This window comes from Gossypium raimondii, chromosome 12 (assembly GCF_025698545.1).
Source record: "Gossypium raimondii isolate GPD5lz chromosome 12, ASM2569854v1, whole genome shotgun sequence".
Taxonomy (NCBI): Eukaryota; Viridiplantae; Streptophyta; class Magnoliopsida; order Malvales; family Malvaceae; genus Gossypium; species Gossypium raimondii.
Window position 1 is genome coordinate 42,802,118 of NC_068576.1, and position 12,362 is coordinate 42,814,479.

The following is a 12,362-nucleotide window of genomic DNA, read 5'->3' on the forward strand; positions in this document are numbered from 1 at the left end:
TTGAAAGGATTAAATCCATCAGATGCTAGCCCAAGCCTCACACTCCTAGGATCGCTTGCAAAGCTTGGAAATTTATTGTCAAATGCTTTCCAAGCTAAAGAATCTGCCGGATGCTTTAGTAATCCATCACCGGTTCGTCCATCATGGTGCCACGTCATTGACTCCGCCGTCTTCGACGACATGAAAAGCCTTTGAAGCCTTGGTATCAACGGAAAATACCGTAAAATCTTAACTGGCTTCTTCCTCGACTGTGCATCATTTACATCGTCGTTCCCATCTTCTGTGTTTCTATTTATCCAACGGGATTGGCCGCATACATGACAGCACTGTTGGTTTTTCCGATCGCCCCAATACAACATGCAATCATTTGGGCAACTATGGATTTTGTTGTACCCAAGGCCTAAATCTTTTATCATTTTCTTCATATCTTTGCATGATTGAGGGATTTTTGCAAACGGAAACATTTCTCTCAAAAACTCTAATAGCATTGTCAACGAGTTTCCGGTCCACCCTCCCAAACATTTTAACTGAAAAAGACGAACACAGAAGGCCATTTTTGAAAATTTTGATCCCTCATACAGTTCTTTGTTCATGTCATTAAGTAGGGCGTAGAACTTCGTCGCTTCTCCATTTGGCTCTTCATGAGGTACACTACTTCCCGGTTCGGTAAAAACAGTTCCACCAACATTACAATCATCAGATGCCATAAAATCCCCTGGGAACGATTGCACACCATGATTGTGCATATTAAATGCATCCCGCAACATACCTCCCATGTCATCCCCTCTATCAGACTGATGGTAAGCAGTACCAGGATAAGATACATCCATCGTTGAAGAGGAAGTACTCGGCGGGCATTCTCCATGAAAAAGCCATTGCGTATAACCCTTAACAAACCCATCAACAATTAGATGCTCGTATACAACCTCACGATAATGCCAGTTTATGTTGACACACTTCTTACATGGGCAAAGAATCATGTTCTCTTGGCTTGCATATTGAAATGCAAAATTTAGAAAACTCTGCACCCCATTTCGATAACCGTTGCTAACCCTTGACAAATTCATCCAAGACCGGTCCATTTCTTAATTCTTGAAGTCTGACGTTGACAATAATTTGCTCGGGTTAGTCAAAACGCCAGTTATAACTATAAATGAATTTCAGAAATTTGTGATATGATATATTTTTATGTATTATGTAAGTTATGACAGTTCTGTATTATGTATTATGTATGCCCCATGTAAGTAATGTAAGCTATGTAAGTAATGTATTATGTAAGTTGTGTACTACATCATTATGTGAGTTGTGTATAATGTAAGTTAAGAAGGTTATGTATAATGTAAGTAATGTAAGCTATGTAAGTAATGTATTATGTAAGTTAAGAAGGTTATGTATAATGTAAGTTAATTAATTTATGTAAGTTATGTAAGTTATTTAATTTATATGTAAGTTATGTAATTTATGTAAGTTATGTAAGTTATGTAAGTTATTTAATTTACTTAATTTACTTAATTTATGTAAGTTATGTAAGTTATTTAATTTATGTAAGTTATGTAACTTATGTAACTTATTTAATTTACTTAATTTAATTTACTTAATTTATGTAAGTTATGTAAGTTACATGATTATTTAATTTTTGTAAGTTATGTAAGTTACTTAATTTATGTAAGTTATGTAAGTTATGTAAGTTATTTAATTTTTGTAAGTTATGTAATTAATGTAAGTTATTTAATTTGTGATACCTAAACTATTTTAATAATCACATACTTGTAATGTGACATTTTTAATTACATGCAAACTATATATATGTCTTTTAATTATCTTATCAATCATTATTATTTTTCCCATATTATCTTAATTATTACTATCAATGCATCTTATCTACAATCTAAAATGTGGATATGAATTTTAAAAATTAATAAAATTTAAGGTAAATAAATTATATAATTCAAGGTAAATAAAATTAATATCGAATATTAATTCAAGGTAAATAAAATTAATAAAATTATATAAATTATATAAATTTAAGGTAAATAAAATTAATATCGAATATTAATTCAAGGTAAATAAAATTATATAAATTTAAGGTAAATAAAATTAATATCGAATATTAATTCAAGGTAAATAAAATTATATAAATTTAAGGTAAATAAAATTAATATCGAATATTAATTCAAGGTAAATAAAATTAATATGACTTATATAAATTTAAGGTAAATAAAATTAATATCGAATATTAAACAAAATCATTCAAACTTTATTTATCATTCAAAATATAGGAATACATGCGAAATTTTGAATACAATAATATTAGATTAGAGATATGTACATTATAATCGAGATTGAATTTTCATATATTGTGCATATTAAAAGTTCTGCAGGTCATACTCTATGCAGTTAGAATTGAAGCATGCCTTAAACTTTTTAATGTAAGAGATTATTGTCCCAATTCTGTAGAAAGTTAAGACGGTTAAATTTGTTATCATTGTTAGAGATTAGAGATATGTATTAGATCGATAAAAAAGTCTCGTGTCAGCTTTTCATCTCTCATTTAACAACAATTAATCGCATTTCGTGCTAAAGTATTTAATTTCAAAAAGTTTAGTAATTTCAAAATAGAACAAAGTTTAGTAATATATTTGGATACAATTATTTTCAAATTTGAGTACTTCTAAGTATTCAAAAGGATGCAAAACCCAAATCTAAACATTTTGGACCAAAAGATGTAATTTATTGTGGAATTCGTTTTCCTACTAAATATGTAAGTTACGAGCTCAGGGCATGGGCTGATTTGATTTAAAAACAGAAATAATTTTACCAAATTTTACACATTTTGGTAACAAAAACTTTATTCACAAAACTCAACAAGAATGACAGCAATTTGATAATACGTGACAGTCCATTTGGGTTCTCTTAAAATAAGCCATTACCTATAAGCTAAACTGTGTCATTACATAACAAAGTTCAAAACACTCATATTTTACAATGAACCACTAGCAATGGCTACTGCTATCAACAAACAAGGCTCATCTTTTTTTTAACAGTAGGTTGTATTTTTTTAACAACCATTTGCCTAAAGCTTCATGTTTTTTTAAAAACCACATCCCCTCAATTTGCAACTTTTATCATAAAGCAAAGCTCAAATTTATCATAAAATGATGCTCAAATTAATATCGTTATGAAAAACGATATTGCATAATGTAAGAACAAAAAGCAGAAAATTGATATTATACCTGATAACTTGTTATTAGAATCTAACCGTAGCTTCGAAAGTGGTCAAGTTTTCAATATTTGATGGGCTTTCACCTAGAAATATAAATAAATTGGTCAAAATAGCTCCATTCCATTGCTTTCTGTCCAACCTAATTCTAAGCTTATTCTGACTAAATTTTAACAACACTAAATTCAAATGGTTTTCAAAATGCAAACATGTGAAAAGCCAGACACCAAGTTTTCTTGCTAACTTGACTTCAAATCCTTTTATTTTAAACTGCGTAACACATGTCCCGATGCGGTACTTTTCATTTTAATAATTGTTGGTGTGTTCGCATGAGCGGAGCCGATTGGTGTGTTCAAATTTTAGACCGAAAGAGTCATTATGATTTGATTAGAACAATGCATCATAATAATATACATAAAACACATCTGAGGAGCAACATCCAGTTCATATCAAATTTTTTCTTTTCACTAAAATTAAAAATCGGATTGGCTTCCTATAGGCTCTGCAGTGGCTGGCCAATTCGCCTTCAATCGTGCTCCCCACTTACAAGCTACCACCTTTCTTCCAGCATGCAATATCTAAATGCAAAATCATTTTTTACGGATGCAAAATCTAAATGCAAAATCATTTTTTACGGATGCAAAATCATTTTTTACGGATACATAGCTTATCTGTTACATAATGCACACTTTAAAAGTAATTAAATTAAATTACAACAATTTAAAATATCGTAATTGGGGCAGGAAGAACAAGAAGCAAGTACGGACGGTTATTTTGCAGCAGAAGAATCATGTTGAGAAAACTTACTGATTGTTGCGGCAGAGGAGACCGACGAAGGGAGACGGTGATGCGCCAAAGGAAACGGCAACGTTGCAAGAGGTCGAGTTTGGGGAAATGTAGATTAGGGGAAATTTCTCAATATTTCAAGGAGAAATGGATTTTGGGGATAAGTCACAATAGTTGGGGTTTAAGTTTCGGTTAAATGTATGGGGCAGAAGAGACCCACGGAGGGAGACGGTGATGCGGCAGAGGAAACGGCAACGTTGCAAGAGGTCGGCTTTGGGGAAATCTGGATTAGGGGAAATTTAGGGATTTGGGGGAGAATGGGATTTTGGGGGATAAGTCACGATTGGGGCTCTAAGTTTCGGTAAAATGTATGGGAAAAAACGATGACGTTTTTCTATGAAATTGAAATCATTTGCGGCGCTTAACAATAAGCGTCACTAATATCAGTACAAACGCAGTCGTTTAACACATTTTAGAGTAAAACTTGTGGCGCTTAGAGTAAAAACGCAACTAATAACACAGACAAAACGGCATCGTCATAAGATAACATCATTTTTGCGGCGCTTCAGCTAAAGCGCCACTAATAAAAATAGGAAATGGCGCCGTTTCCTCAGCTCGTAATAAATATTTGTGGCGTTTTTAAAATGCGCCACTAAAAGAAAACAACAAAACGGCACCGTCTTCGTTACGGTTAAAGGAAATTTGTGGCGTTTCTTCATAAAACGCCGGTAATATATCACCTTTTGCGGCGATTTTCAAATGCGCCACTAATAACAAGGACAAAACGGCACCGTTATAAGATAACATTAAACATTTTTGCGGCGCTTTAGCTAAAGCGCCACTAATAAAAATAGGAAACGACGCCGTTTCCTCAGCTCGTAATAAATATTTGTGGCGTTTTTATAATGCGCCACTAAAAGAAAACAACAAAACGGCACCGTCTTTGTCACAGTTAAAGGCAATTTGTGGCGTTTCTTCGTAAAACGCCGGTAACATATCACTTTTAGCGGCGTTTTTTAAATGCGCCACTAAAAGAAAACAACAAAACGGCACCGTCTTTGTTACAGTTAAAGGAAATTTACGGCGTTTCTTCAAAAAACGCCGGTAATATATGACCTTTAGCGGCATTTTTTCTGAAGCGCCGCTAATGCCTTCCTCCAAGATTGAATTCAATTTGATCCAAAATTAAAACAAAATTTATAAAATGAAATTATTAATTAATAAAAATTGGGAGAATAATGCATTTTTAAAAAATAAATTCATGTTCTAAAAAAAAATTTTACATCAATATATTTTTATATTGAATAAATATAAATATTTTTGTATGCAATATATAAATGAAAAATGATGTTAATTAATATATCAATAATTGTGTTAATATTTTACAATATTTAGATTAAACTAAAGTTCATGTATACAATTGAACATTAAACTGTTCTTCATGTACGCTTTTGGGATTTAACCCATTTTGATATATATATTTTTTGAATTAATATTTTATATTTATCTTATTTACATTTATATTCTAAAAATCTAACCCCTAAACCCAACAAACCAAACCCCAAAATCCGACCGTCAATATTTAAGGTTAACCTTAAATCTTAAATCCTAAACGCCAAACCTAAAACTCTAAACTCTAAACCGTAAACCGTAAACCATAAACCTAAACCATATTTTTGGGAATTCGTGTGGCCAGTGTTAGTGTAGTACAAGACATATATTTTATATTATTATATTATATATATGGCTGTAGTACAAAATGGCATGAATCCGAGTAAAATCCAAATGTTCTTCAATTTCCAAACTAAACCCTAGCTAAAACCCTAAACTCAAACCTTAAACCCCAAACTCAATCTCTAACACATAAACACTTAACCCAAATTAATAAACAGTATACCATAAACCCTAAACCATTGACATTAAATCTTAAATTTTAGACCCTAAAACCTAAAATAAAACGATGGATTTTGCTCAACACTTTGATGCGTTGAAACCCTAACTGTAACCCCTAAATCCCCTAACCCCTAACCCTTAAAGCATAACACCTAACCCCTAAACTTTAAATCCCAAACCCTAAATCCATACCCAAGACTACTCCTTAAACTCTAAACCGTATACTATAGAGATAATTAATTCAATATTTTAAAATTAATACTATCTCTTTTACGATTATATAAGAAATTATTTAATATATAATCTAAAAAATCATTAATGCATCCAAAAAACTTTAAAATTATTTTAAATAATAGTATTTTAATTTTTCCATTTTTAACGAATATTTTAAAATATTTTAAACCCTTGAGCATTAGCGGCGCTTCCCAAAAAACGCCGCTAAATCCCCAAAAAGCTCCGAAAACGGCACCGTTCGGCTTAGTTTTATTGCGGCGCTTCCCGAAAAACGCCACTAAAGTAAGCATTAGCGGCGCTTTACTAGAAAACGCTGCTAACGCCACTGAAAGTTAAGAAAACGGTGCCGTTGGGCACCCCTAAGCAATAGCGGCGCTTCACTAAAAACGCCGCTAAGGCCTCGAAAGATCTGAAAACGGTGTCGTTGGACATATGTTTTTTGCGGCGCTTCTCTAAAAATGCTGCTAAAGCCCTGAACATTAGCGGCGCTATCGTCAAAGCGCCGCTAATTCCACGAAAGCTGAGAAAACGACACCGTTTGGCTTAGGTTTTTTAGCGGCGCTTCCCCAAAAACACCGCTAAATCCCAAAAACTACGGAAACGGCACCGTTTGGCTTAGGATTATTAGTGGCGCTTGATTAAAAACGTCGCTAAATCCCCAAAAACACGGAAACGGTGTCGTTGGGCTTTGGTTTTTTGGCCTTATCAAAAACGCCGCTAATTCTTATTTTCAGCGGCGTTTTTCGTTTTGCGCCGCTAATGATCTAACTTTAGCGGCGTTTTTCATCTAAACACCGCTAAAACCGCCGCTAAAAACCTATATTGGTGTAGTGAATGAACTCTATTACTGAAAACTAGCCCCTACCACAACGAATAACTACTTACCCTTGCACCAACAATAGCTCTAAATCACAATTAAACCGCTGGAGGATTGCTGTACAGTTCACGTTCTTCTATAAGAAGCCAAAACAATAATTACTCACATAAACAACTAACCTGAAAATAATATTTCTCCATTCTAAATGGGGAAAAATAAATACACTGCTTACACCATAACCACAGCCACTTACTCAGAGTAGAATGAACAGTTAATACTGCAAACAAAGGGAACTGATATAAAAAAATAGAAGATGAACAAAAACAAATAGAAATAGAAATACGACAAGACAAAAATAAAAAATGAAGAAGAAAAATAGCGTTAGAGAAAAACCTTGGCAGTAGAACATTTTTAGAGAGAAAAATGGGAAAGAAAAGAAGAAAACCCAAAGGAAAATATCAAAGAAGTTTCTTTGATAAAAGAAGAGAATTACATGAAATCACCAAAATCGACAATTAGTGGGGAGATGGAAACTAAGTTTTTTTTTTTTTAAATAAAGATAAAATCTTACTTAACCAATCCCTATCAGGGACTTTAAATTTAATTCAAATTTTGACCACATGGCTATGCAATAGCAGAGAAATAAAAATATCCACACTTTACACACATAGGTAAACTAAAACCGTACCACTAAACCAGTAAGTCCATTCTTATCATTAGTTGAGCGAAAATAATATATAAGCCAGACATTTAAGGATAGGGGTTAGGACAAAAATAATAAAAATTTCAAAAGAAAAGATTTGAACACAAGATCTTTCACACACAAATATAATACTTAACCACTGAAACAAATCAATTACCTTATTAGATTTTCACTAACCCTATTTCTACTAACTCGGTTTTTAGGATGTTACATTAAACTTAATTCATTAGTAAAGATAATTAATCCATATGATAATTTATTTATAAACTTGGTGGAGATCAACGGTTAGAAATCATGTCAATCCACTAGGCTAGTTAAATATGGTTTAATTGCCACAACATCCTTGCTTCAATTGCTACTTAGAGACCTACAAAAATTCCAAATCAAATTCCTCTAGTTTTGGTCACCAAATAATTTAGTCCCTATACTATTTTTCCTTTAATAATTCAACCAAGTCACTTTATATATATTTTAGTACTAATTCCATGTTCAAATAATAGCTATCCTCGGTTTAATAATCGAGCTGTCTTGATTGAAAGAAATGGAGACTTAAAAATCGAAATCTTCCAACACGATGAAATCAGATCGTTATACCATTTAAATTTGATTTATCAATATTTTCTCCAATGTTGTACGACACGAATTCTGACATTAGAAAATCTAAAATGTTACACCTTCAGTAAGCACTTGAATGGCGAGCTTTCCACTACTTCACCTAGAGGAAGAGAGGAAAACATCGCCAATAATGCTGCAAAGGCCACTGACTGCAGGTTCGTTATCAAAAAGGAGCTTGCATCACTTTTTGAGTTTTGCTTTGTATATTCTAAATTTTCCACAAGAATGTATTAAATAATTTTACTTTTTTTCCACTATGATTATTCAAATAAACATTTTTTTATAAAGCCATTTTTGCCATATCAACCTCTACATCAACATGAAATGTTAAGTGCTTTTATAAATGAACATCTTAGTACAAGACTTATTTAACTAACAAAATATAAATACCTATCTATACTAAATGTTAAAATCTAAATTGAATTAGTGTCACGAGTCAGTTGAACACTAATTAAGATATTAATGCTTTACATTGTAATTATATCATTTTGATGTGTTTTTGTATAAAATAATATATATATATATACACATCAGAGATAGCTACTTTATTATTACAACTAAATTCTCATTTGTTTTTTTTATAAATATATTTATTATGTAATTGATATTTTTATGGAAATGATGAATGGTCTATAATCTAGTTTAAATAAAGCGTGATAATTTAAAGATGTTTTTAGTATGATAATTAATTTTCTTTCTAAATCTTGTAAGACTGTGTACTGCACTTGCCACTTGTAGCTTTATTTATTTAAAAAATAGGCAGTGAAATGGATTGGTTACGTTCTAAATGGGGTTTTCATAATGGTGGGCTTGTCCTGTTATGGGTGGATGTAAAATGCAATTAACAAATAACATTGATTGTTAATTTATTTCTCACCAATAACAAAATTTGAAAATTGATTTAGCTAAATTTTAAGGTTTGTTTTTTATATGGATCGGATTTTGGGTAAGATTTTTCGGCTTGAGTCCGGCCCAAATATTTTATATTATAAAAATTAATTATATTAATTATATATATTCATATTAAATCACTAGCCCATTAACAATTAAACCCGTTACTCAAAACCTAAAGGAAACTTATCCAATTAAATAACCTAACCCAAAATATAAAACTTTAAAATTATATTTAATACAATAAAATATTTATTATTTTATTTTTAATATAATAAAACATTTATTATATTTATGGTAGTATTTTTAATATAAATATTTTAATGTGTTAGAAAATTTTAATTTTAGAGTTTTTTAGTGTATTTAGTGCATTATATTTTTTAAAAAATCAATTTCAAATAAAAAAAACTAATTTAAAAAAGTCATATATGAGCGGATCAGGCCGGGCCTGAGTTTAACTTTTTTAAATTGGGTCAGGTTTGTTTGGACAAAAAATTAAGTCCATTTTTTTCACACTGGACCGGGTCCAAGCTTTGAAAATTGGTCTAAATACCTTTCATGGGCCATCCGAAACCGACCAAATCCATGAGCATATTTAATTATAGGTAGTTCTAGGTATTATATCGAAAAAAAATAACTTTGATTTATTTTGATATAATTTTTAATTTTATAAATATATTACTTTAATTTTTGTTTATACACTTGCGCAATTTATATTCATAAACATTAAATATGTACTATTATATTTTTTTGAGGTAATGTAATATTTATACTATTATTTAAGTTATTAATTGAGTCGTGTCACGAGTCAATCGATTACAAATTTGGTTAGAGAAATTACGAAAATTTCTTTCCATAATTAAAATAAGTTATATTGTTTAAGGGCATTTTAATCTTTTTATTTTAAAGAAATATAAGAATAATGGATATGATGGGATTTGGTCCATGCTAATTGCATTAATAAAACCTTAAATTTACCATTCAACAGAAACTTTATTTTGATGTATTTTTTATACATTTTATTTTAATATGCACATTTTATTACCTTTATAATAATATTATTTTAATTAATTTCAAACCATACATTTAATTATTTATTGTATATTGTTTTTAAACTAACATTTGTATTTTGAATATAATATTTCCACAAATATACGCATGTCATAGGTATACTAGTTATAATTTCAACATTAGAATCTTTTGTATTTAAAAATTTAATAAAATATAATAAATAAGTGTTGAGCGTAATGGTAAACACATTGCATTCTCAAGGGTTCAAATATTGAAAAGAACCACCACAAATCTCGGATATGAAAAATAAAACGGATTTAGAAATTTCTAAAAAGAATGTAAGATATTTTTAGAATTATTTTTTTTATTTATAAAATTTTAGAACTAGACCAAGAACAAGGTCACGTTTTTCTCATTGTTAATGCTGAAATCACTGTTATTGTAGGTGTGGTAACCCCTATAGTAGAAGAATTATTGCATCTAATTCCTTATCTATGCCACCAGGTCACATGTGCTTTCTAGCATTGGCATACTATAAAAAGGTAAGTGACAAAGGCATCTCCACCTCTAAGAGAACAATCAACTACATTTGGAAAGGAAAAAAAGAAACAACATTATCTTTTGCATGAATTCTCCCTGTCTCTTTACTTTCTCCAATTATTGATCTCTCTTCTTGGATCCCTCTCAACCCAACTATCATCCAGGAAATTTAAAAACTCACCACCACCAATAATATTAATATGTAAAAAGCACTCTTGGAATGAGACTCGAAATAAATTATTTTCATCTTATGATCATGAAAATTAATCTTTCCCAATCAAGTCACCTCTAAGAATGTAATATTTATTGATAAGCATGTGTGAGAATTGATATCATACTAATCCCCTCTAAGAACATTATTCTCCTTTGCAAAGAAAGGCTGATGAACATGTGCCGAAACTCCTTGCTATAGTTAAGACTATTGAATCCTATAAATTTCACCAATTTGCCAAGCACATGTCCCAATTTCATTGCTATGGTAGAGAAAAAGAAAGAGAGGAAATATTAGATTATAGATTTGAGGCTCGTTACCCCCCGCCCCCCAAAATAAAAAACCTTGACCCCTGTTACCAAGGGAATGTCCACTCTTATTGAAGAGGAGATTGAGGTAAGAAAAGGGCCATGGACCACGGAAGAGGATACGCTCCTAACCCGTTACATTGGTCGTCATGGGGTAGGTCCTTGGAATATGTTGGCAAAATGTGCAGGTACCAACACATTGATCAACAACCTCTTTACCCTTTTCTTTATGTTCTGGGTTGATCTACCTTTAACTTCCTCAGGTCTTAAGAGAAGTGGTAAAAGTTGCAGATTAAGGTGGCTTAACTATTTGAACCCTGACATTAAGCGCGGAAACCTCACTCTCCAAGAACAACAATTGATTCTTCAACTTCATTCCCTGTGGGGAAATCGGTAATTCAATTTGTTGATTTTATTTACTTTTAGAGGCGCATTCTTTTTGTGTTTATGGTTGTTTTCTCTGTAGATGGTCAAAAATTGCAGAGCATCTTCCGGGAAGAACAGACAACGAGATCAAGAACTATTGGAGAACAAGGGTGCAAAACAAGCAGCCATCCTCTTCTTCTTTGAAAGAAATGAGCTCCCAATTTTCAGTTCCTTGTCAATTACCAGAATGCATCGTCCCTTCAGGTTCAGTCATAAACATTTCACAGCAAATTGAATTTCCCCAACACGAAACAAGTCCAAACGCATATGCCCATACTTGTGTCGACAACAATAACCTAGTTCTTAATGGAAGTTACAATATTGGCAGAAGTGGGCAGGACATGGAGGCATTCAGACTGGCATCCATGTCAGCTGTGGGTGAAGGGTGTTGGATATGTAATGAGATGACAGATAGTTTATGGCAATGTAGGGAGTTGGGAGAGATGGGGAACTAGATGGAGTATTACTGGAGTCCAATTATCCTTCAACTTGAAGGCTCCCCAGCACATTATAATCTTTACTGACAAATCACATTGGACTCACTACTTGTGTGATAGTTTAATGCTGTGGCATATGACCTGTGATTAAGGTCATCAGAATGACTTTCAGTGGACAGTTTGATATGTACTAGTACTACTGCTATTGTTTTAAGACTTAGGAATTAAGCACCCTATTTACAATAAATACTATGTTTTCTTTTGGGTTAA

General features: G+C 31.7%; 1 protein-coding gene across 3 annotated transcripts; it reads left to right on the top strand.

The window, feature by feature from the left end:
- Positions 1 to 11,058: 11,058 nt before the first annotated feature.
- Positions 11,059 to 12,362, top strand: LOC105764260 (MYB-like transcription factor EOBII). Of its 3 annotated transcripts, none has more exons than XM_012582782.2 (3): positions 11,059 to 11,417; positions 11,493 to 11,622; positions 11,696 to 12,362. In XM_012582782.2, exons 1-3 carry the CDS (start codon positions 11,288 to 11,290, stop codon positions 12,108 to 12,110), a joined length of 675 nt encoding a protein of 224 aa, XP_012438236.1. In that variant the 5' UTR covers positions 11,059 to 11,287; the 3' UTR covers positions 12,111 to 12,362. The 3 variants fall into 3 exon arrangements, with proteins under 3 accessions (XP_012438236.1, XP_012438237.1, XP_012438235.1); XM_012582783.2 differs by having other exon boundaries at positions 11,521 to 11,622; XM_012582781.2 differs by having other exon boundaries at positions 11,059 to 11,622.

Bases quoted from the DNA above. Each gene is read 5' to 3' on its own strand.
- LOC105764260 (XM_012582781.2), top strand. From the start codon at position 11,288: ATGTCCACTCTTATTGAAGAGGAGATTGAGGTAAGAAAAGGGCCATGG. The intron at 11,623-11,695 runs GTAATTCAATTT...TTTTCTCTGTAG, and splicing joins CATTCCCTGTGGGGAAATCG to ATGGTCAAAAATTGCAGAGC.